This window comes from Colletotrichum jinshuiense, chromosome 1, assembly GCF_051148585.1.
Source record: "Colletotrichum jinshuiense chromosome 1, complete sequence".
Taxonomy (NCBI): domain Eukaryota; kingdom Fungi; phylum Ascomycota; class Sordariomycetes; order Glomerellales; family Glomerellaceae; genus Colletotrichum; species Colletotrichum jinshuiense.
The window spans coordinates 3,012,081-3,033,762 of record NC_139302.1 but is presented as its reverse complement, the minus strand read 5'-3'; the positions used below and the strand labels follow the sequence as shown (position 1 = coordinate 3,033,762).

At 54.8% G+C, this 21,682-nt stretch overlaps 4 protein-coding genes across 4 annotated transcripts; 2 read left to right on the top strand and 2 right to left on the bottom strand.

Moving 5' to 3' along the window:
- Window positions 1–5,530: 5,530 nt before the first annotated feature.
- Window positions 5,531–7,115, bottom strand: EsH8_I_000762 (uncharacterized protein; the record flags this gene model as incomplete). The annotated part of the gene is made up of 7 exons (XM_083268175.1): window positions 5,531–5,911; window positions 5,980–6,022; window positions 6,110–6,230; window positions 6,364–6,500; window positions 6,570–6,769; window positions 6,900–6,978; window positions 7,039–7,115. 7 exons carry the CDS (start codon window positions 7,113–7,115, stop codon window positions 5,531–5,533), a joined length of 1,038 nt encoding a protein of 345 aa, XP_083118613.1.
- A 4,638-nt stretch (window positions 7,116–11,753) lies between these two features.
- EsH8_I_000761 (basic helix-loop-helix domain-containing protein) lies at window positions 11,754–13,850 on the top strand (the record flags this gene model as incomplete). The annotated part of the gene is made up of 2 exons (XM_083268174.1): window positions 11,754–12,317; window positions 12,372–13,850. 2 exons carry the CDS (start codon window positions 11,754–11,756, stop codon window positions 13,848–13,850), a joined length of 2,043 nt encoding a protein of 680 aa, XP_083118612.1.
- A 485-nt stretch (window positions 13,851–14,335) lies between these two features.
- On the bottom strand, window positions 14,336–14,746 carry EsH8_I_000760 (chromatin DNA-binding EKC/KEOPS complex subunit PCC1; the record flags this gene model as incomplete). Its single annotated transcript, XM_083268173.1, has 2 exons — window positions 14,336–14,621; window positions 14,706–14,746. The coding sequence occupies 2 exons, from the start codon at window positions 14,744–14,746 to the stop codon at window positions 14,336–14,338; spliced, it is 327 nt and encodes a 108-aa protein (XP_083118611.1).
- Window positions 14,747–16,004: 1,258 nt separating this feature from the next.
- EsH8_I_000759 (phosphoprotein phosphatase CDC14) lies at window positions 16,005–18,126 on the top strand (the record flags this gene model as incomplete). Its single annotated transcript, XM_083268172.1, has 3 exons — window positions 16,005–16,032; window positions 16,243–16,560; window positions 16,613–18,126. 3 exons carry the CDS (start codon window positions 16,005–16,007, stop codon window positions 18,124–18,126), a joined length of 1,860 nt encoding a protein of 619 aa, XP_083118610.1.
- Window positions 18,127–21,682: the final 3,556 nt, after the last annotated feature.

The window sequence follows — 21,682 nt, the reverse complement described above, 5'->3', positions numbered from 1 at the left end:
ATTCCTCGTCGGAAACTCTACACAAGGTTGTAGGACTTTTGCTTAGCCATTTTCCCGGCCACAGTTTGTTCCCTCTTTCCCGCCCCGATTCTTTATTTGCGGTGAGCCTTTCAGGCACAAACTCATCCCTGGCAAGAGACTTCCAGAACGGCCCTGTCGGCCAGGATGAGGCGAAGCCTCACTTGGCGCAACAACAAGCTTACGGCTTCTGGACTAGGACCCTATTATGGACTTCCGAATCGTTGCGTTCCGAATGGTTACAGAGACTTCTAACATGTATAACCTTTGCTTTTCCCTTCAATATTTCTACTAGTAACAGAACATCGCCAGTGCCATTTCTCGCTTCGGCGGGATGATAAGCAGGATTCATGATTCTTAACGCAGCTGCATCCTCCGCTCTCAGCTCACGTCAAGCACTTGTCAGTCGCTGGTTCTCTCAACAGCAACCAACCAGGCCAAACTATGGCCTGTTCTGGCGCAATATCGTCTCGAAATTTCTGATGAGGTGCATTAGTGGATCAAGGAACGGGTACCTGACCAAGCCATTCCCACTCTGGTGCGCAGCATGTGGAAACCTTGCCATATCCGACGTGATATGGCCGGGGGGACTTCTTGCAGATTTCAACACGAAGCCCATTTGTATCAACTAGGGGCCTGCCGGATCTCGACTCCTTTTCACCTGCAGTATACAGGGTTAATTTACCCTCCATCTTCTGCCATCGTAAGCGGCAACAAGAAAAGCAAACAAATCTGACTGCAGCATGACAATTTTAACGAGCACGATCTCTCACCTCTCACCGAGGTTTCTCTCGTGAGACATCCTCATTCACCGAGTGAGGATTAGCGTATATCCTCGCGATGAAATGCGTCAACCACACAATATCCGGGGCAAGAATTAGGGCGAGGATGTTGTGCAGATGGGCCTCTATGATGGCCGAGAAAGTGCCATAGAGCGGTATGCCAGACTGACTTGGGCGGCACCCCGATTTCCGGGGGGTTAGGGAAATCCACTCTTCCAGGATACTAACCCTCTTGAAGTTCCCTGACGCTGGTGTCAAGCTGCTAGTCCTGCTGCTCCTTCTCTCCGGCCGGGGTCAGGGGTGAGCTATCACTTTTCAACTTTCTGCGCCGAACAAGTGCATCACTGTGATAAAACCTTGTCTTGGAGAGATTTGCCGGCTGCCACCATCACCCCTTCTGCCGCGACGGCCAAGATTAGCAAAAAAAAAGTTTATGACACGCATGGATTCGTCGCGTGTCGTTTGGAACGCTTTCAATTCACACTCAATACTCCCGTCAAGGCGTAGCAAACTGCATGTCGCTCCCCCCACATCAGGACCATGTTCCTGGGATCTTTGAGGGTTCTGAATCGAATGACAGGCCAGGGCCGTGGAGGCGGCACAGCGCCCATTGGTTGCAGACCTTGCGTCCCTCACCTGCCGTGTGCTTTGCCACTTGCGGGATGTACATGAAAGGTCATCACGAGCTGGTGATCCTCATTGGCCTCTATCGCTATTCCAAACAACCCACATCGTGGACCTGACCGGAGCTGAGTCCGCAGCTTAGGATATTGCCGGTCTGTCGTTGTACTTGTTGGACCATTGGCTGTCAGTCTGCCAGCTGCGACACGAGCAGTTCCTTGATGGGATCAATCAGAGTGTAGAGAAAGGACTCTGCGTCTTCCCCGAGTGAAACATGGGCGTATTCCAGGACTCCTTGCGGCGGGGTACTGCACAATACTTGGAAGAAGGCCAGAGAGGTGTGGTCATTCGGGCCTCCCCTTCCTAGCGGGTTGCACTGTTCGTCTTCACTATTGAGTAGCACCCAATGGCCGATGCTTGTAACCGAAGCTGGTGGTTTAGGAAGGTGAAGTTTGTGCGGCACCGGACTAGCCGTATGCCCTGGCTGCTTTGCCGAGTGGCAGCATGGGTCCAAAGTTCACTGGTATTGGATCCGGCCCGCATACAGAATCTCGAAGATGCATTTGCGTGCTACGGCCGCTTGTCTTACAGGTGATCGGATCCAGCAGTTCCGTCTTCAAAAATATCAAGGGTCGGGTTTTGGCAAGTAGAACGTCGACAGTGAAAGTTTGGACAATGTTGGTTTGCGCTTTGCTCTTGGTGAGTCAACTTGGAGGACTTATTTCCGTAGCACCTTGACCTCAAAAAGCGCTTCTGTTACCTGGACCAATGACGCGATGGAAGCCGGGATGTGTGTGTGTTCGAACTCCAAGCCACCACTGGAACAATAAGGGCTAATACAGGCGACACCACCAAGACACCGGTTCCATGATGTCCCTCGTTCACATGCGTGTCGAGTCAAGCATCGACCAATAGTCATTCTTGCAGAGCTAGGACATTCGAAGATGTTGCTAGCCAAGTAAACGGAACTTTGCGGCGCTTATTGTTCCTTCTCTTGGCTGTATTTTCAGGCTCCAATGGGCAGCAATATGAGCACGAGATTGGCTCAATAACAGAGTCCTTGGGCCTCGGCATGGCTCAAATTCTTGCCTCCTGGTGGATTCATAGGAGATCTTTGGTTTGTAAATATGCTTAACTAGTGCACGAGAAAGCATAGATGGTGGCGCCGGGTGCCGATCCGGCGGTGTGATTATGGAGGTTGCCACATTATGTTTGGGGTCTCCCATTTCTCGTGTCGTCCTCTCATTCTTGCTTGCTTGGTGCCCAGCGGCTTGCTGGAAAAGAGTCACGTTCCTGAATATCTCCATTGACGCTAAGTAGACGTCCTGTCACGAGCTCACATCAAGGCCCGCCGCAACTTCCAACCCGGCCAGGTCCGGCCTCTTTTTCAAATCCTCTTAATCCTACTGGAATATCTTGAGAGTTATTCCTAAATAAGGATGATGAGGGGTGGCGGATAAGTCTGCTGGTCAGTGGCAGTCGTCCAAGTCAAGCGACTGAACGGTTGGGTTGGTCAATCTTTCTTGTGTCCAATATCGTTTAACACCCTGGCTACAGCCTCTCTTCGAGAACCAAGGTGTTTGAGAGATTACTTGTCCCACGAGCACATCTCCGCAGTTATTGGGGCCCCGCAAGGCTTTCTTGGTAGAGCACGGGAACAAAGACTGGCGGTGATGTTTTTCTTTGGGTGTGGCTGCTGCTATAGGATTCGTTTCTGGCCCCCCTTCGTACCATTCCTTGTCCGCAGCCACATCTCTGCCCTGCCTGTTTGCTACGACCAGTCATTTTGTGATTCTGGGTTCCTAAGGATGAAAAAAAAGCATGCAAATGTCGGCAATCTTCCGTTCCGGTAGGATCATAGGATCTTGGGACTGGCATTGGGCGGGATGGCCACGCCCGCCCGCAGCCGGAAGGTCGAAGCTCGAGGCATTTCGCCCACCTCCCTTTCCTTTCTCCTTCCGCCTAGCTTTCCTTATTCCTGTCTCTTCCCAATCCAGACCAGTTACACGATATCAATAGGCTCAGAATGACGACGAGGACCGGTGAAGAGGCAATCGTCTCATAGGTTTAGCCCAGGATCAGATTGCAGCGGATGGGTTAGTTGATCGCCGACCTCTGTTACATCCCACATCCGAGGACCCCCCCGGAGTCGGTCGTTCAACGAGGTATACCAAGCAGGCGGCTCGTTGCATCCTGACACATCACATTCCGATTACGGCCTTCGACGACAAATGCGGGAGACAAGATGCGTTGGAGCAGGGTTGTTAGAGTTCCTGGGCGCTCGAGCCTGCGTGTCATATCGCTTTCTACCCATCCCGCGCCCCTGAGCTGCGTCAAATCATTGGCAACCTACGATGGACGCCATACCAACCATGCCATTCTGCGTTGAAGCGCCCTCCAAGAAGAAACATCTTGGCCTCTCGCGCGCCGTGTCCCGAAAGATTACGGGTTTCCCCGGCGACATGCCCTGAAGGGGTCCATGTTCACCGCCCCCGCCCCCAACCCCTCCTCCCCTTCGATGTGATGCGGTGAACAAGAAGAACCAACCGAGGGACGATGAAGACAGACGGCGGGCGGTGACGAGGGACAGGAGGACAGCGGCAACCGTGACAGGCTGCCCAAACCACCAAAAATAGAATTGGCCGCGTGAACCAATAACACTCGCCACATAAAAGACTCGTCGCATTTGAGACAAGTGCAACTCCGAGATATGATATCAACGCCGCACACGCACGCGCGCGGCGGCGGCGGCGGCGGCGCGTTCGCACGCCCTGAAGAGCAGCTCGAAAATAGCCCGGCGGTGTGTTGTTGCCGGAGAAAGGGGCGGCCCCCTCTCAAGCATTTCCCCTCCGTAATACCTAGGCAGGCTGCCTTCCCTCGACATGCAGCAGGAAAACCAGACGGGCGTATAGTGTGATCCCTCTCCCATCCTTCTTCATCTAGGTCGAACAGACACCCTTTAAGAAACCTCCGTCTGAAGGGCCACCTGCTCGGCATGTGAGTGCTCTGTATGCCAGGTCACGTCACGACGGTGCCTTGCGCGAACCCTGAGCACAACACAAGGCCCAACGGTGTCTGAGATGACCGACCCCCTGTATGTTTCGTTTCAAAATGCATTCTTGAGAGTTGTACGGGGAGCCCAAGACGACGGCGGTGATCGGGGAAGTAGAGAGGGACGGGATTGGGGGTTCGGCTCGACAGCTTATAGCGGGCGGGAAACTCAAGCTGCAAAATGGGTCAAGTTGCTCAATCAATCACCACCATGCGGATCGGGTTCCCCATGAACCTCTACGTGCGCTCCGAGGCTCTCTTGCCGCTCTGCATTTTCGTGAAATATAATAACAATATTCCAGAGATACATCGTGCTCTGCGTCTCGTCGTGCTTTCTATAGTCCCATGATATTGGAGGCGGGTCTGCCAATTGAACAAAACGATGGACGGTCTGCTGGATCTGAATATGCCACCGATCCCGCCTCGGACCAAGTCGAACACCCCCGGGGGAATACTAGCCCAGAGATCCAATGTGGTAGAATTGCAGTGCTCAACCACGTAGAATCTTGGGGGGGGGGGGGGGGGGGGGGTTCGATGATGTGCGCGTCTACGGTTTCTCGATCAAGTATCAAGTATACTTGTCAAGCATGTTCGGGATATCCGAGACAGCTTATCAAAGTATCCGACGTCTCAAAGTAGCCAACGTGCCAAACAGAGGGCAAATTTGCTTCATGATAAATGTTCACGGAAGCAGCTATTCAAAAGCCCAGATGGAGCAAACCCCAGAGGAAGGGGGGGAGGGGGACTCATCACATCTTTCCTGGGTAAAACAGTGACGTATTGGAGATATCTCGGGATCCCGATGGCGTTGACAGGCTGAAATCCTGTGAAGAGGGGAGGGGGTTCCGGGAGGAGTTGGCTCTAGTTGAAACGCACTAGGCCACGGCGCCCGATGGACAGCTAAGGAACTCGAAGGCGGCTGTCTCAACGATGCATATCGTAAGATTAGATGGTGTGCTTCCCACAAGAGCTTATTAAACATTATCAGCCGAGGTGGCTGTTAATCCGCTCAACCAAGCAACGGCAACAACGACAGGCCCCCTTCCGCCGGCGCGGCCTCATACACTCTCTTGACCTGTCGACAACCGCCGACTCGCATTCCTTGCCGGCTCCTTCCCGTGTGACTCCACATCGGGCGGCCTGCCGTGCACTCCCCGCACCGGCGACCCCAACGTCGACGATGCTGGCTCCGACACCGATCCCTCGGAGTATTTCGCAGTCTTTTTCGTCCCGTTCGTCCCGCTCGTCCCGCTCGTCCCCGATGTCGACGTCTCGCTGCCGGGGATGAAGGGCCGAAAGCAGGCCCGGATCGCCGGCATGCTCAGGACGAGGTTGCCGACCAGCATCGCGGTGCTCCCCTCGCGGACGGACCACAGGAACCAGACGGGCCCCACCGAGTTGGAGAAGACGGCAACCTTTGTCAGGATTGCGCAGAGCATCTGTTTGGCGGATCGCCGTTAGAACCCAAGCTGCGACCATGCGAGTATGAGGCTTCGGGGGGACCTACCACGAACACGCCCATGCTGAATAAACAAATGAGCAAAAGCTTCCTGGAAACGAGAGGCGGCAGCGTCAGCACACGGGTCCCGGGTCTTGGTAACGTCATTTCAGAGTCGCGGCCGACAGGGAGCACATACTTGCCGATCTTCATGTTCAATCCGCTAATAAGCGTGATGGGCACGAGCAACAGAATGAGATCCGTGGAGAGGTTCATCGTGAGCTGAAAGATGTTGTAATGCCACCAGGTCAAACATTCCACTGCAGACGATGTCAGCCTTTTTGGTCTTGGGTTTCTTCCTCCTCCTCTTCTTCTTCTTCTTCTGCGCATCCCCTTTCTTTTGCGACAGACTTTTGTCTTCTCCCAACTTGTTTCCCTTCCAGAGTCACTTACAGTTCGTTGGCAGGAGAGTCAGGTATTGGGAGAACGGCCGGCACCATCCCCCGTACAGGGCTATCATAACCCCAATGTATGCTAGCCCGGTGTACGTCGAGACAATGATCCACAGCTTGATATAATGACCAAAGAGGCTGCCGCTTGTTAGTTCCCATGCCAAGAATCGAAGCCCACGGAGAAGTGTCCCAGCGATGGCCACATACGTCAAGCGGTTGTATAATAGTAAAAGGCAGCATTTGTTGCCCCAGAGCGTCGTTTGAATGGCCGTCTCGGCGAGAATGTTCAGGATTCCCAATTTGCGGCCGACGGCGGCGTTCCCTTCTGGAGTCAGATGATCGAAGTCGGTTTTATCGATAGTATCAAAGTATATGTATAGGCTGGCGATTGCGATGGTGTATACACACTATCCGCACGAATAGTATTTACGTCAGCGGATCAGGTCGATCGGGATCTCTCCCGCTTGACGAGGTCGCGGGAGACGGGCAGAAATGGGGTTTGTCTCGGTAAAGGACGGGAGGAGTGGGTAGACTCACAACAACAAAAATCATTACAATGTCGTCCACGGTCATGCCATTGAAAAACTTGCGCTTTCGAACGATGTAATGGGATGAACTGCGCCAATAGGTCAGCATTTTCGAGGTTTGGCGAGGAGGAAGAGGTGATCAAACTCACTATCTCAGGATGACCGAAGTGATGGCTAGGGCATACCAGATCCAGCACTCCGCTTTTGTACCGGTTGTCATTGCCATCGCGGCGGTGGAGGGAACGGGCAGTGCCGGCTCATCTATCACATCAACGTGAGGTATGCGGGCTGTCTGAAGTTTATAACGAAAAAAACCCAGGTGAGGATCGACGCGGAAGACAGAGCCGTTGCATTCGAGAAAGGGCAGAGAGGCAGAATGAGGTCCCGCCTCCCCAAGGAAGGGTTCAAATATCATAACATTATTCAAGGCTCTGGGCTGAACGATAAAGCATCCCATGCCAGAGCGCTTCGCTTCCGCATCCGGCGGGTTGAAGGACAGATGGCGGGCGGCCCAGAACAATCACAAGAGAGGACTTGCTCTGGTGGGCTTGACACAAAGCCCGGCTCAAAGCCGGTTGTAAAGTCAAAAACCCACACACGCAGCACTCGGGGAGAAGTGAAATTGAACGACACGGATATCTCCATCCCCGGTAATTGGTCCCGAAGACGACACTCGGAGAAGCAGCCACGGCCAATCATAACCATTTCGCCGCATGCGGTCATGAAGCAGCATGTTGTCGCTGAAACTAAGAGCTAAGCTGGCCTCCACCAAGACACCACCTTTCCGGGTAGGTGTCTTGCTCGCCCAGCTTATTGTACCCTTCTCAGGCCCATAAACTCACTTGTCAAGCCTCCTACTACCTAAGAAGAGACTAATCCGGCCACTACAGTAACAGCGGGCGGCTATGCCCAAGAACCAGTCGCCGTTTGGACAGACTGAGACAAGGGGAAAACAGTCCCGATCGACGGGCGATCACTGTCCGACTTTGACGCGGAACAGACTCCGCCTCCACGAAGCGTATCTTGCCCACTTTGTTTTGCCGCCAGTGATTACTCAACTGGTAATGTCCTACCTCCTTACCTACGTAAATCGCCCCCAAGCCCTCTCGAGGCTTGTGGTTCGAAAAACTCTCCTGGCCTCTTCTACACACTCAGCATCGTTGCGGCGCATAAATGGACCAGTTCAATCTAGACCGGTGCGGCCGGGTGGCGCATCCTCGATTGTCTGTCTACCTTGTCTTGGGCCAAGCCCCCAAGACCAAAAGGCTGGGTGTTTCTCTCCATTCGGAGCCTGGCAAGGAGAGCATTCTTGTAAGTAATTGTTAATATTGGTTATCCAGACACCGGGAAGCATTTGTTCCGGTAAGCTCTATTCCAAAACAACTTAGTGGCAACCGTCTCTTGTAATGTTCCATTGTCCAGCATCATATAGAAGCTCCACCAAAGGATCTGTGTCTCCTCGACGGTCGATATACGCAAGTAAATGTCGAAGACGCTGGAGTTTCTTTGCCGTAACTTTTCGCCGCTTGGAGCAGCTGGGCCATCGCACGGCGGATGGGCAGTAAGTTGCATCAAAGTTATTATTGCAGTTGACATCTGAAGAAAAATCATACCAGGGAGCAAAAGGAATATTAGGCTCCGTGATAGATAACTGTCTTTTCATTGAAAACAAACGTGGTCAGCAGAGGCCTGACCAATGGTGTTGTCATTGCTTCGTTCGTTAGCCTGGGAGCGGTGTTGGGTGTCGACGATGAATATGGACTTGGCATGTCTCTGTAGCCGGAGAGCCTTGTCCAGTGTTTGCTTGCCGGTGACTTGACGACTATATCGAAGCTTTTCTTCGGGGCCAACGGATAACTATGCGAGGAGATCGTTCTCTTATAAATTTGGTCATTACTTCCCCAACAATGGGAACAAGGTTCAACGGAGGCCCAGCTCTAACGCCTGCATGTGCATTGCCGCCAGTGTTGGCCAATAGCGCAAATACAAGGCTCGGTCACAAGGTACAGTTGAACGACTCCTACAGCCCTCGAGTGTGCTGCAGATCTCTAGCGTGGACGATGTTCCTTCTTTGGTCGAGGCATTGTGTTGTCGGTGACCGATTGAGGCCTAGTACGTGGGTTCGATGCCACCACCATTACGGGAAGGACAAGAGCTGGAGCGTCATAGCCGCACTATTATGCTGCCAAGAGCGTCTGCGGTTGGCCCCTTCTCCTCGAGAACATCCCAAGGACTTTGGACAGTCGAAACTCGACCCCGAAAGAGACTTGGAAAGACGAAGGTGACGCCTGTCAGCAGCAGATCGGGTGGGACCAGATGACGGAAATAAGTCGCAGGGGAAAGGCTCCTGGTCTCCGGGAGCTGCACATGATTTGGAGGATTATTACGCGGTCGCTTGTAATGTAAATGGAAGCCATGTGCGGTGTGGGTAAGTCACCCAGACACACACATAGGGCGGGTACGTACCTACCCGGCCTTCCTTCGTGTTGGACCGAGGGGCTCTGCAACCCCCCCGCGGCGAACCCCCACGAGTGAAGCGAGGAGGGCACCTGTTCTAGAAGCAGAACGTATTTACCTAAAGAATTCTGTACGAGGCTTGCTCCTCGGGGCCAATCCAGAAGCGGGACGAGTTTCACGACTGCTTCACCCGTTGCGCAGGGCCTTTCACACCAGCGAGACCTCGAGGTTGTGAGATGGTAGGACAGGGGGCAAGATGTCGTTGATGGAGGGAGCGAAAACCCCAGCCGTCAATCGGCCAGATGGGCAGAGTCTGATATGAGATGGACGCGACCAACAAGGATTTTCCATGGTCGGATTCCGTTTGTTCGCGATTCATAGGTGACCCCGAGGCCGATACGCCTGTATCCCGACGCCCAACTACCGGTCATCTAAATTAAGGCAAAATCTACAGGTTACATTTCTGCGTCTGGTCCCCATATTCGTACATGACATGCGGCAGTGCAGTCCCAAGCCCGGGCTGGATATTAAATGGTGCTACATAGTACAGCACGCACCTATCATGGGCAAGTCGGAAGGGGGCCCGGCGGACAGTGTGGACATGTCTCCGCCAGCCGGGACGGAATGTGGTGATGCCAGGCTGCGGAACCCCTTGGGCTCTAGCTTAGGGTCGGTCTTGGCCGTCGTCTCTTGTCGTCCGTGGTGCGATTGCTCGCCCAGTCCTAGTACCAGTAGTTCGACCCAGAGCTGCGGGATCTCTTCTGGGCGGCTGGGAAGCTGTCAGTCAACCTGCTTTGCCTCGCCTATTCGGCATGGAGCGAGCGGTGACGGTTGAGCTCGCTTCGAGCGAACTTGGGTAGCGCAGCACCGGCGCCGTTGCCGATAGGGGACTGTATCCACAAAAGCTAATCTTGTTGGCCAGTGACCTCCTGGTGATCGGAGCGCCTGCCCATAACAGACATCGTGTGAGAAAATTTCTGCTCGTCTTATTGACTCGCCGTTCTCCTGACGGGGGAACTCGCGGGCTGTTGGTTGAGTGGCATATTCCTCTAGGTTCCCTCGACGGCAGGTTACCATTTCCCCGACAATCACTCCGAGAGGGGCAGGATCTGTACTGAGTACTACACTACGTGCGTGGTAATGGATCTAGACAGAAGGCCCAGACGAATTAAAAATAAAAATAAAAACTAAAAATGGAGTGGCTTTATTGCACGGAGAAGCTCGGTCTGGGTTGGGCTGGCAATTTGACAACGTACTTAGTCAACGTTTTCACCTCACCTCAGTCCTCGGAGGTTCAGATGTCTTGCTTGCACACACCTACTGGAATCGAGGTTCGGACTGTGCTCAAAGTGAAGGCGGATATTCCCGAACGGCAAGCGACCGGACATAGAACCTTGTTAGGCAGTTGTTTCGTATCAAAAGAAATGATTCGGTGCAGTTTGAAGCGAGTGAGGAGTGTGCGTGTGTGTAACGCAGAAAGAGACAGAAAAGGAGAGATAGAGGTAGGTAGGGAGAGAGACTGGGGGTGCCAGTCCGGTCTTGTGACCGTGTCACGACCTGCTGGTGATTTATGCCTGGCTTCCCTTACTGAGACGAGGCGAGGTGAGGAGGTGGTGAGCCGTTTTCTCGCACACGACTGCTCTACAATCAAGCTACAAAAAAACCCTGTACCAGGGAGTCCTGGGAAGCAAGAATGCGCTGTGCACGGGCCAGTTCTCTCGTACCGCGTAAAGGTTCCAGACGGCAGCAGCAGTACCCTGGAGAGTCCTAAAGCTTGGATCCGTCAACGTGCGCAAAAAAATGTGTCCACGGGCTCGTCGACCAGTCGCCGTCGGCCAATGCCAGTGCAACTTGAACCACCCCGTCGCCCGCCTCCACCCCTCTCTGGGGTGTCCCCCCCACCATTATCAGCTGCTCGCTCGCCGGCGCTGCCTCTCTCCGTCCCTCGCCGTCCCTCGCCAGCCTCTCTCCACCAAGAGAGGCAGGTTTTGCTACTTCCACCACCCCTTCTCGGCTTCGCCCATCTTCCATTCGTGCTGTCGAAATACTACTGCTGGGCGAAGAGAGACTTCAAGCTTGCCACCGAACATATTCGGCGCGTGCCACCGCGCTCTGCACTCTACGCTTTACGCCTGAACCCTCTTTCCCCACGAATCTCGAACACGACCCCACGGCAAGCGGCGCCTCACATTTCCTACCTAATGCGCAATCTGCCCACCCTCTCCGACCGATCTCGCCCCGGAATTATCCCACGACTGTCACTATCGACCTACGATTCTGACAAGCCAGAGCATTCGATCTGGAACCGCCAAAGAGAAGCGTCGAAAACGACGACGGCGCATCGGTGCTATTATCGCTCGCAGTCGAGAGACTGAAATCCTGCTACCTACCCGGAAAATCAGTCGGCATGATGGACGGCACTTCCTGGAACCCCCAGGACCCGGCTTTGGCACCAAGTCACGATGAGGAGTTTCAACAGTTTTTGGACATGGGCGGAATGGGAAATCTCAACGACTCGATACCGTTTAATTTCCACGACTATCAGACTGGGAATGGGTCCGGCGTGATGCACCAGGCCGGCCGGGAGCAGCTCGACACCCATATGGGGGGAACGGACGCATCCATGGTCATGGGCAGCGCCAACTCCGCCATGCAAGCGCAGCTCATCAACATGACAACTGCCACCGCACATCCCACCATACCGACCCAGCTGATTCCCCCGCCGACGCCTACAGATGCCATCACGGAAATCGACGCTCAGATACAGTATCTGCAGCAGCAACGAATGCAGCAACAGCATCGCCAGATTCAGGAACAGCATGTTGCCTACTATGCGAACCCGACACAGGCCGTTCCCCCAACGCCCCAGAGTCTTGAGATGCCGCCTGCCAGCAACCACTTCTACTCGACTGACCAAAGCCAGACTCCCATGTTTGGCAGTAGGTACCAACACATGAAGGAGCAGCAAGACGTAAGAGCACCGCCGCCCTTGAGCCTGATATGAGCTCCCGGCTGACCGTTCTAGATGGCGTTTACTCCGCTGGTCTCGCCGGCAGTGACCCCGTTGGATCCCCATTTCCAGATGGAAGCCGGCGGGTTCACTATTCCGGGCGCATATTTCAGCCCTCTTACTTCTCCGGCACTGCATGCGCAAAGCGACCAGGGGCTCTTATACGATAGGCGGTCCTCCCTTTCGACTCACAACTCACCAGCCGAGATGGATGTCGAGACGACCACGCAGCCTCCATCGATGGACTTGTCAAAGAAGGCCCGCAAGACCAACGCCACGAGGGCCAAGGCGAAAGGAAGTGTGCGACAATCGCCCATCTCAAAGCCTCAGCGCAAGAAGGCAACGCCCACACCAAAGATGGTCTCACAGGCACTGTCGGAGATGCGAGAATTGAACGAGGATGGTTTGGATCAGATGCTGCCTTCGACTGCCTTGCCGGCCCCCATGAGCAGCGAGGAATCCGAAAACGCTTCCGTCTCGCCCGAGAACCTGTCAGACATGCCGCCACCGCCCCTACCGCAACACAAGCAGTCGAGCAAATCCCCTTTTATCCAGCCTCACCCTCAACCTCAACCCAATCCCGTAATACCGGCACACATCCAAGGAAAGCCATCTCCTGCTACCCCGGCCTCTCTCATGAAATTGCCTGCTTCCAGTGCCAACAACTCAACATCGTCAAACCCCCAAGACATGGGAACGTCGGATCATATCGAATCATTCGAGCTACCCGAATCCGTCAACTTTTCCTCAAGACCGCAGCCTCCGAGACTGGACACGGCCACGCCAACCCAATCGCCATCAGACCCTGGCTCGGCAAGGGCGTCATCATTCCAGCCGCTTCCTTCGCCTGTCTTCGCAAAGCCCACTGCTGCTGCTTCGGCAAGCGCAAGTCCTAACCTCGCGCCTGGGTCGTCGGGTCCCTCAGCGAGGAGAACGCCACAGCTTTTGGCTAGGGGGAGCAAGGGCAAAAGGGGAAGCGTCAGCTCCGTACATGTCTCGCCCGCCTTGCGGCCGAGGATCTCCCCCAGCATCAAGCCGCTCTTGCCTGGAACGCCGGGCGGATTTTCTGCGGAGGACACGGCATCCCGGCTATTGGCATCCAAGTCGAACTATCAAAACATCCTTGAGGGCAACACCGTGCCCGGTGTCACATACCCAAGCGAGCTGTCGACCAACCTCACGTCGAAGCGCACATCCCATAAGATTGCGGAGCAGGGCCGACGGAACCGAATCAACTCGGCTTTGCTGGAAATCGCAACCCTGTTGCCACAGCCACCGAAAGACTCCAAGAGCAGCGAAAGCGATGAGAAGAAAGAGAAAGACGCCAAGGCGGGAGGCGCACCGAACAGCAAGGCCAGCACCGTTGAGTTGGCGATCGATTATATCAAGCAGCTGAAGCAGGAGGTCGCCGAGGCCAACCAACGGGCAGAGGAGGCTGAGAAGAAGCTGGCACTAAAGGAGAAGTCGGCGCAAGAAGAAGCGGCGGAGGCTTAATTGCGGGCATTAAGATAGGCCCACAGCCTTCTGACCAGACAGACGCAAGGGGGAGCCAGTCGGAGACGGGCATGGCATGCAAGATAATCCAAGGGTGTAGAGGGCCATTTGGAATTGTATAATTTGCAGGCAGCATGCTCTGGCTTTTGTATTTCCGCAGCCATACATGGGCCTTTTTTCTTCTCTTCCAAGGCAAAAAAATAAGCATACGTGCTTGGGCTCCAATATTGTAGAAACTTTAGATGGGAGTGTAGCAGCAAATGAGCTGTCCGGACGGACACCCAGGTGACGATGGACGAAGTTCCAAAGTGTCACAAATTCGTCACATATCATGTGGCTATATATCCTAGGGTATCACAAATGTAAAAGAATCATGAAGCATTGTTCCGTTTCCTGTTCCTGTTGCATGCGAGTGCTTTGTTGTATGCTTCCTTTTTCAGAGACCTAGGTCAGGTCCAGCTTCCACAAGGACCCTGCAACACGAGTCACTGGGAGTCCCGGTTGTGCTCCAAGACGTCAACGTCCAGCTCCTCCATCACCTCGACAACGAGGTTGAGACTCTCCATAAGGCCATTGACGGCGACGCGGAGCATGCGGTTCGTGGTTGCCTTGTAGTGGACGCGGAGGACAGACGCGGCGTCGGCGGTTGGGGAGGAGTCGTCGTCGATGGAAAATGTACGTCTGACGAGCGGCGACAGCTCCTGATCAACGGCAAGGGCCTTGCGGGCTACGGAAGCCAGGCGCGGGGTAGGGAACGGGACGTCGATGGTTCTGTGGCACGATGTCTCAGTGTCTGGTGGCTTTTTGTGACACAATAAAAGGAAGCGGCAAGGCAAAAACAATGCGACGACTCACAGCGAGCATGGAAACCCGTCGTCAATGGTGTTGTCGGCCATGGTTATGCGGTCGGCGCGGCGTTGCGCTCGGAGGGGGTGGAGGGGTTCAGGAATGGGAAAAGCTGCTGGGCGTTGTCAAAAAGTCGTCATTGGCGGCGCAGAAGTTGTGTACGGCGCAGCCCACCGAAGGAAGGCGGGAATAAAATGGGACGGGACACAATGACCGGGGGGGAGTGTGAGATGGAGGGACCGCGGCGGCGGACAGGATGGACGGGACAAGGTGCCCCGCCATTCCACAGGGCTTGTTTCCATGGCGGCATGTGGTTGTGTGACACCCGGCAGCAGCGCACAGGACCACCGCTCCCGTCCCCAAGGTGACTTCCAGCGTTGTGTGTGTTGTGATTGTGTGCCAGGTACTCCGTACTCACAGTCCCTGAACGTGGGGTTGCCCTGGTGCAGCTTAGACGCAGTGCCGCCGATAAGCAAGCCCAGACTCCCATCCAGCGGAGGGCTTGATTTGTTTTGGGGGGGGTCTCAGGCGGTCGTCAACAGCCGTCAAGGGGAGGGGGGCTCGATGGAAAGGGTCTAGAGCCTCTGCGCTGGGCTGGGCTGGGGGCGGGATGTGAGGCGGGTGCGTTTGCCTGAGGCGCTGAACCAGTCGAATGATTCGCCAGGAGGCGCAGGTGGCCGGTGCTTCCCCTTGCAGGTTGTCTTGACAACGACCTGGCAGCCCGGCAGCAGCACAACACCCAGGAGCTAACAACAACTAACCCTTGCTGTTTTGGGCCGGGGCCCATATTGACCGCTTCACCAAAACACACGGCAAACCATACAAAAACACCACAGTCGGCTTCTCTTGCGCTTCGCAATACCTTCCTTTTACCTCATCCGTATTCTCCCTTCCAGTCGCCCTGATTTCTTCGGGCCGTGTGCGCTTTTCCTTCAGCTGGGCGTGCAGTTCTCTCTTTGGTGACCCATCAACCCACAGAGTTTGTTGTTGTTATTGTTTCAGAGCAGCCATTCCAACATTCCTGTCGTCCGCACCAGAAACCCGCCCTCACACACCACGCACGAACACATACCTTTCGTCGCAACTACCCCTGGGACCGTTTTCTCCAGCGCGCGCATTGCTTTGCATACAAAGGAGTAGCCTCGCCTCTGCACAACTCGGCACCTGCCATATCCTTTCGAACCAGGCTCTCGCTCGCATCTCCAATCTAGGCGCCGCCTCCAGAGCAACTGCCTCGTCCCGTCGAGAAACAACCCGAGGAAACCGACGGCCACGAGACCAATGGCGCCTTCTTCCAAGAGCCCCAACATGGGCCAGGTCATTGAGTACATCCCAGGTGCGTAACCTCTCGCGCCCCAACCGCGAATCGTGCCCATTCCCATCATCACAATCATGTCGCATTGTTACCCTGTGCCGTCTCCGTCGCCTCGGTCGTCGCAAGCCGACCCGAGCGCAACACACGGCGCCTACGTCTATGCCTTGACGCAACTTCATCCATACCTCTATTGCGCCTACTTCCCCGTCTCTCTTCTAACTTGGCTTCCAGACCGGCTGTACTTGGCTGCCTACATTCACCCTCCCACGGCCGAAACCATCTTCCCCTACAACGAGCCCGTCCAGTCTTCCCCCAGAAAGCGATCGCAGAGAGCCGCCGAAGGACCTACACCCGTCTCAACATCCACGCGCCTCGCTCCCCACTACTTCACTGTCGACGACACCCTCCTGTACAACGCCTTCCACCATGACTTTGGCCCGCTCCACATCGGTCATCTGTACCGCTTCGCCCTGCAGTTCCACGACGTCCTCGGAGCCAAGGAGAACAAGGACCGCCCAATTGTCTTCTGGAGCAGAGCTGATCCCAGAAGTAGGTCGCCGCGCCCCGACGTTGCAGGATCCCCTTGCTAACAATTACCCAGGTCGCGCAAACGCCGCCTGCATGCTCGCCTGCTACATGGTTCTGATCCAGAACTGGCCGCCGCATCTGGCCCTGGCCCCCATCGCCCAAGTCGACCCGCCTCTGATGCCCTTCCGTGACGCTGGATACAGTCAGGCCGACTACGGCATCACCGTTCAGGACGTCGTCTACGGCGTCTGGAAGGCCAAGGAGGAGGGCTGCTGCGCCCTGGACAACTTCGACCTCGACGAGTATGAGAAGTTTGAAAGAGTGGAGCACGGAGACTTCAACTGGATCACGCCACATTTCCTGGCCTTTGCCTCGCCTCAACACACGCCAGTTGCCAAGGTTTTGGAGGGCACCGAGGAATGGGACGCGCTTCCCAAGACGATGGGCCAGCTTGATACGAACAAGACGCTGCCCCAACCCTTCAAGAACGTTCTCAAGCACTTCACCGAGAGGAACATTGGCTTGGTGGTCCGCCTCAACTCGCCTCTCTACTCCCCGTCCTTCTTCGAGTCCATGGGCATCTCGCACCTCGACATGATCTTTGACGACGGCACGTGCCCCCCTCTCACCACGGTCCGCAAGTTCATCAGACTGGCCCACGAGACCATCACCGTCAAGAAGAAGGGAATTGCCGTTCACTGCAAGGCTGGCCTTGGAAGGACCGGTTGCCTCATCGGCGCATACCTCATCTACCGCCACGGCTTCACGGCCAACGAGATCATTGCCTTTATGCGCTTCATGCGCCCGGGAATGGTCGTCGGTCCCCAGCAGCACTGGCTGCACATCAACCAGGGCATCTTCCGGGAGTGGTGGATCGAGGAGCGTATTGAGCGCAAGCTCAGGAAGGAGATGGCCGCCAACGCAGCAGCTCCAAGCACCCCGATCCGTGCCATGCAGAAGACGTCGCTCCGCAACGGCCAAGCATCCACACCCCCGCACCGCAGCACATCGAACCGGACGCCTTTGAGCGAAGTCGACCACGACCGCAATAACATTGGGGTTCAGGAAGACTACCTGCCGGCGCCAACACCAGGCCAGCCGAGGAAGACGAACCGAGCAGATCGGCATCACCCCTACCAACGGTCTGCCTCGTACCAAGCAACATTGGAGGAGGAGACCGGAATTCATCAAGACACCGAGGTGATTACCGTCCACAAGCAATCCCACGGCACCGAGTCCGATGAGGAACTGCACCTCCGGATGCGCTCTCACCGGAAGCCTTCTGCGTCGCCTGGCCGCAGTGAGAAGCGGTCAGTTAGTCACTCGGCCGCCACTGTGTACCAGACATACATCGACAATGATGCTAGCAACGACGTCGAGAACATCGGAACAACACGGGTCAAGCAAGTTGATCGCGTCAGCAGCGCGTCGGGCGTGCTCACCAAGGTTCGTGGCAGTAAGCGATCGGGCGAGTCTCCGAGGTCTAAGGACGGAGTACGCAAGACGAGTGGCCGTGTCGGCAGCGTGGGCAACTCAGCAATGTCCGCAACGGCAGCGTCGACTGCGCGGAAGGTCTCTGGCGCCTAGCAGCCGCGTAGAGCCGTTCGCTCCGGCCCTCGATCTTGAGTCTCTACATTGGACCACTAGACTCATACCGATGGCTTACTAACCACTAATGATGATGATGATCACGACCGGTCCATGTTGTTCTGCATGAATTGGCGTTGGGTTCTGGCAACCTTGGAGATTGTGGCAAACTGGGATGGTGTTCACGGGTGGAAGCCGGCTTGGCTGGCATGATGTCCATGACATTGCAATGATGATGATGAACGGGTTCACTTCGGCGTATGTCTGGTGAAGACTTTTGCATCTCTCTCTCTCTTTCCCCCCAAGCATTCGATGCATATATATACCTTGCTCGGCAATCGGCAGGTTCAAATTGCTTGGTTTTTGAGGCGTTCAGGGCATTGGGTTCTCGACTGTATTGTATTTGTATTTATCATTGCTTGTTTGCTGTTTTTCAGACATTGTTTCGTCGCTCGCGTGCTTGGTCGAACAGGGCCAAAGGCAAAGCAGGAAGAGTCGGTGCAGCCGGCGCGGCTTCCTGGGAGATGTTGCAGTCATCGTCGCCAGATGCAGAACGGCACATGACGAATGAGTTTTGCCCGGTTGATTTCCCGCACCAATACAAAAGTACACACAATATGTTTGTTTGCCTCGATGAGTTATCTGTGACGTTGTGTCCAATGCTTGCGTGAATCGGATCTTCCGGATCCGGTCAATTGTGTCTACCACACATACACACACACACACACACACACACACACACACATACAGACGCCTGCAAAAGCTGGGCATATTATTTATTTGCCTTTTTTAGGCTTCTTGCGTCGTCGGCCTGGTTAGGGAGCCCGCTCGTCTTCACTCTTCCTGTTTCCTCTCACTCGTGCATCGAGCCAGGCCCCGCTCGACGATTTTCCATCCCACAACCCCCGAACGCAAATTGCGTGTGCACTTGATGCTAGGTCTGGTCTGTCTGTCTGTCTGCTTGTCATGACAACATGATGGGGTTCATGACAAACCGAGGCGGATGTACGGGCTGGCCGGTGGGGGTGTGTGTGGGTGCGTGTGTTTGTTTACAGCATGTTCGCTCGTCCCGGTTGTAAACAAAACACGGAGAGAAAAAGAGAGAGAGGGCTTTCGTTGACAACCAACTAGCGGCGGTCCCGTTCGTTGAAAGAACTGGGATTGTCCTGATTCGCCGGCCAACCTAAGGGTCCAATGCCGCTTTCTCTCTGCGCGCCCTGTTCTGCAGCCTCTTTGATTTAAGGGGGGGATTTGAAATCCACCTTTTCGCCTTCTTTGTTTTTGTTTTTTTTACCTTATAGAGAAGAGTAACAGTCCCTTTAATTTATTTGATCGTCGGTGGGCGTACTGCTCGTGGTTCTTTCTGTTTTCCCCGGCTTGCTTGTATACACCCTTGGTGCCGACTGGTCTGTGCACGCTCGGCCGTCTACCATATTTACCGGAACTACACTTGACTTCAACCCATCTTTCTTTCCCTTCTTATTGGAATCTCACCGTGTATACCTCCATAGTGGCCCTTGTATTCGGCATCCCAAAGTTGCTCATATTTTTCGTAGGGAAAGCAGCGTGAGGCGCGCAGCTCGGTCGCATGCCCTTATAAGCGGCGTTGCTTTTGACCGACAGGTTGTATGTTTGACGCAGGAGTTAACGAGGGCCTCGACGGCCCCGAGGGTGCCAACGCGCTCAACCCCGTAAAAGGCGTAGATGGTTGTCAAGACGAACAAGGAAGACATCGGGAGTGGTTCGGGTTCGAGGACGGAGGCCATCATCTCGGCCAGACGCTCAAGGGGCTGTATTTACCCCGGACTCATTCGCTCGCGGAGCTCTGTATCGGCTCAGACGGAAGCTCATGTGCGGCGAGATAGCTGGGTCCTTGGACGACCACCTGGTTGATGAAACTCTGGTGGTTCCCCCTGCGTTGGCTTCCCGAAAAAAGCTTCGTCTCTCGCATCTCCCCTCATCATTTCCTCGTTCACCACCAGCTGCATCTTGATTTTGCTGTGCTGCCAAGGACGCAACCAAATCCGTTTAAGCCTTGTTACGCCTGTACATCTCGGTGCTTGGGTGCGTTCTACGACGTTCGTGTCTGCGCTGCGCGGCCTTTGCGTCATCCAGACCTCGTGATATGACGGCTGCCAGGTTCGAATAATATAATGTCTTGTAGCTGGTTTTGGGTTTTTGATGGGCTTATAAGGCAAAAGGTTTGTAGGGAAACCCAAGCTGTGGTGTCCAAATATGTCAGTCTTTTGTACCCTCGACGATGTCTTGGTAGTTTGGGAGATTCTCTGGCGAAGCCTCGGAAGTCTTACCAGAGGACCCAGACAAAAACGACGACGTAGTTCCAAAAGAGAAACCGCTCTACCTGAGGTTTTATGCAGAAGCTGCTTCTAGAAGGGCGGGAGCCAGCCGTAAGACTAGCGCAACGGATGGCAGTCACTTTTTTAAAATAAAAAAAAGGGGTGGCTGAAACCCACGTACAAAAGTTGAAGAAAACCAGCTGGGCAATGGGCAGGTAGTAGATGGGTTCTCCATTGTTCATTACATGCCAACGCAGCGGCCAGGAGCGCTGGGCATCGCCACCGGCTCTGAAACATGGCGCGCAACCTCATAACACACGGCGGGAATGCGTGTACGTCCCCTTTTGCCGGCCTTCGTACAGGTAAAACAGTAAACAATATCGGGCACCCAGTGGGAGCATCTCAATGCGGCGCATAGGGGGGTGGGGTTTTCCAAAGACGGGGGGGCGGCGGCTGGGCAGTCCGACATGCTATCAACAAGACGGATGAAGGCGCGGCTTTTTCGCAGCAATACAAGTTCTGCTCAAAACGCAGGCCACGCACTTTTCCAGATCACCAGACATGGGTGAAGACTGGCTCGCCGCTTATTAGAGATCATGAGACTGCCCTAGACTTGTGGCGACCATACTTCACTCGCCATGCCAAGCACCAGTGCCTTCCGCGTTCGGCATCAACCCGCCTCCCTCGGTCATTCCGAGTTTTCTCCCGTCTCTGGCATATATGCCGGGCGGTTGTCAGGCACGGAACTGGAAAGAGACGGCCTTGGACGATGTCGACGATGACAGCCAGCACTTTGATGACCGATTTCATATTAACCTCTCATCCATGCTGTTTTTTGTTTGTTTCATTTAAGCCATCTTCCTTTTCCTTTCTGGCTCCCTGTCTCAGACGCAGAGAGCCATTTTGACCGATTGTTTGCAACGTCGTGGCTCTCGCCGTCAAGCTTCTGCCGGCCGGTCGCTACCAAGCACACAGACCTGCATATACAGTTGTCAATGTCAGACGCTTTGGCAGGCCTAGCTGGGTCGAGCACGCCCCACCGGATATACATCTATACCCCTACGTGTTCCCCAGAGAGGTTTGCAACAAGGGCTGGAAACAAGTTTAGCCATTCGATTAGATTGGGCTGTGAGGCAAACTGGCTGCCCCGTGTCAGAAGCCGGGTGTGAAGGAGTTGGTCGGGGCCTCGCTTTACAAGACGCAGGTTGACGACGACGCTGAAATACTCCTTCCGTGGAACCCCCTCCCCCCGCTCTTCA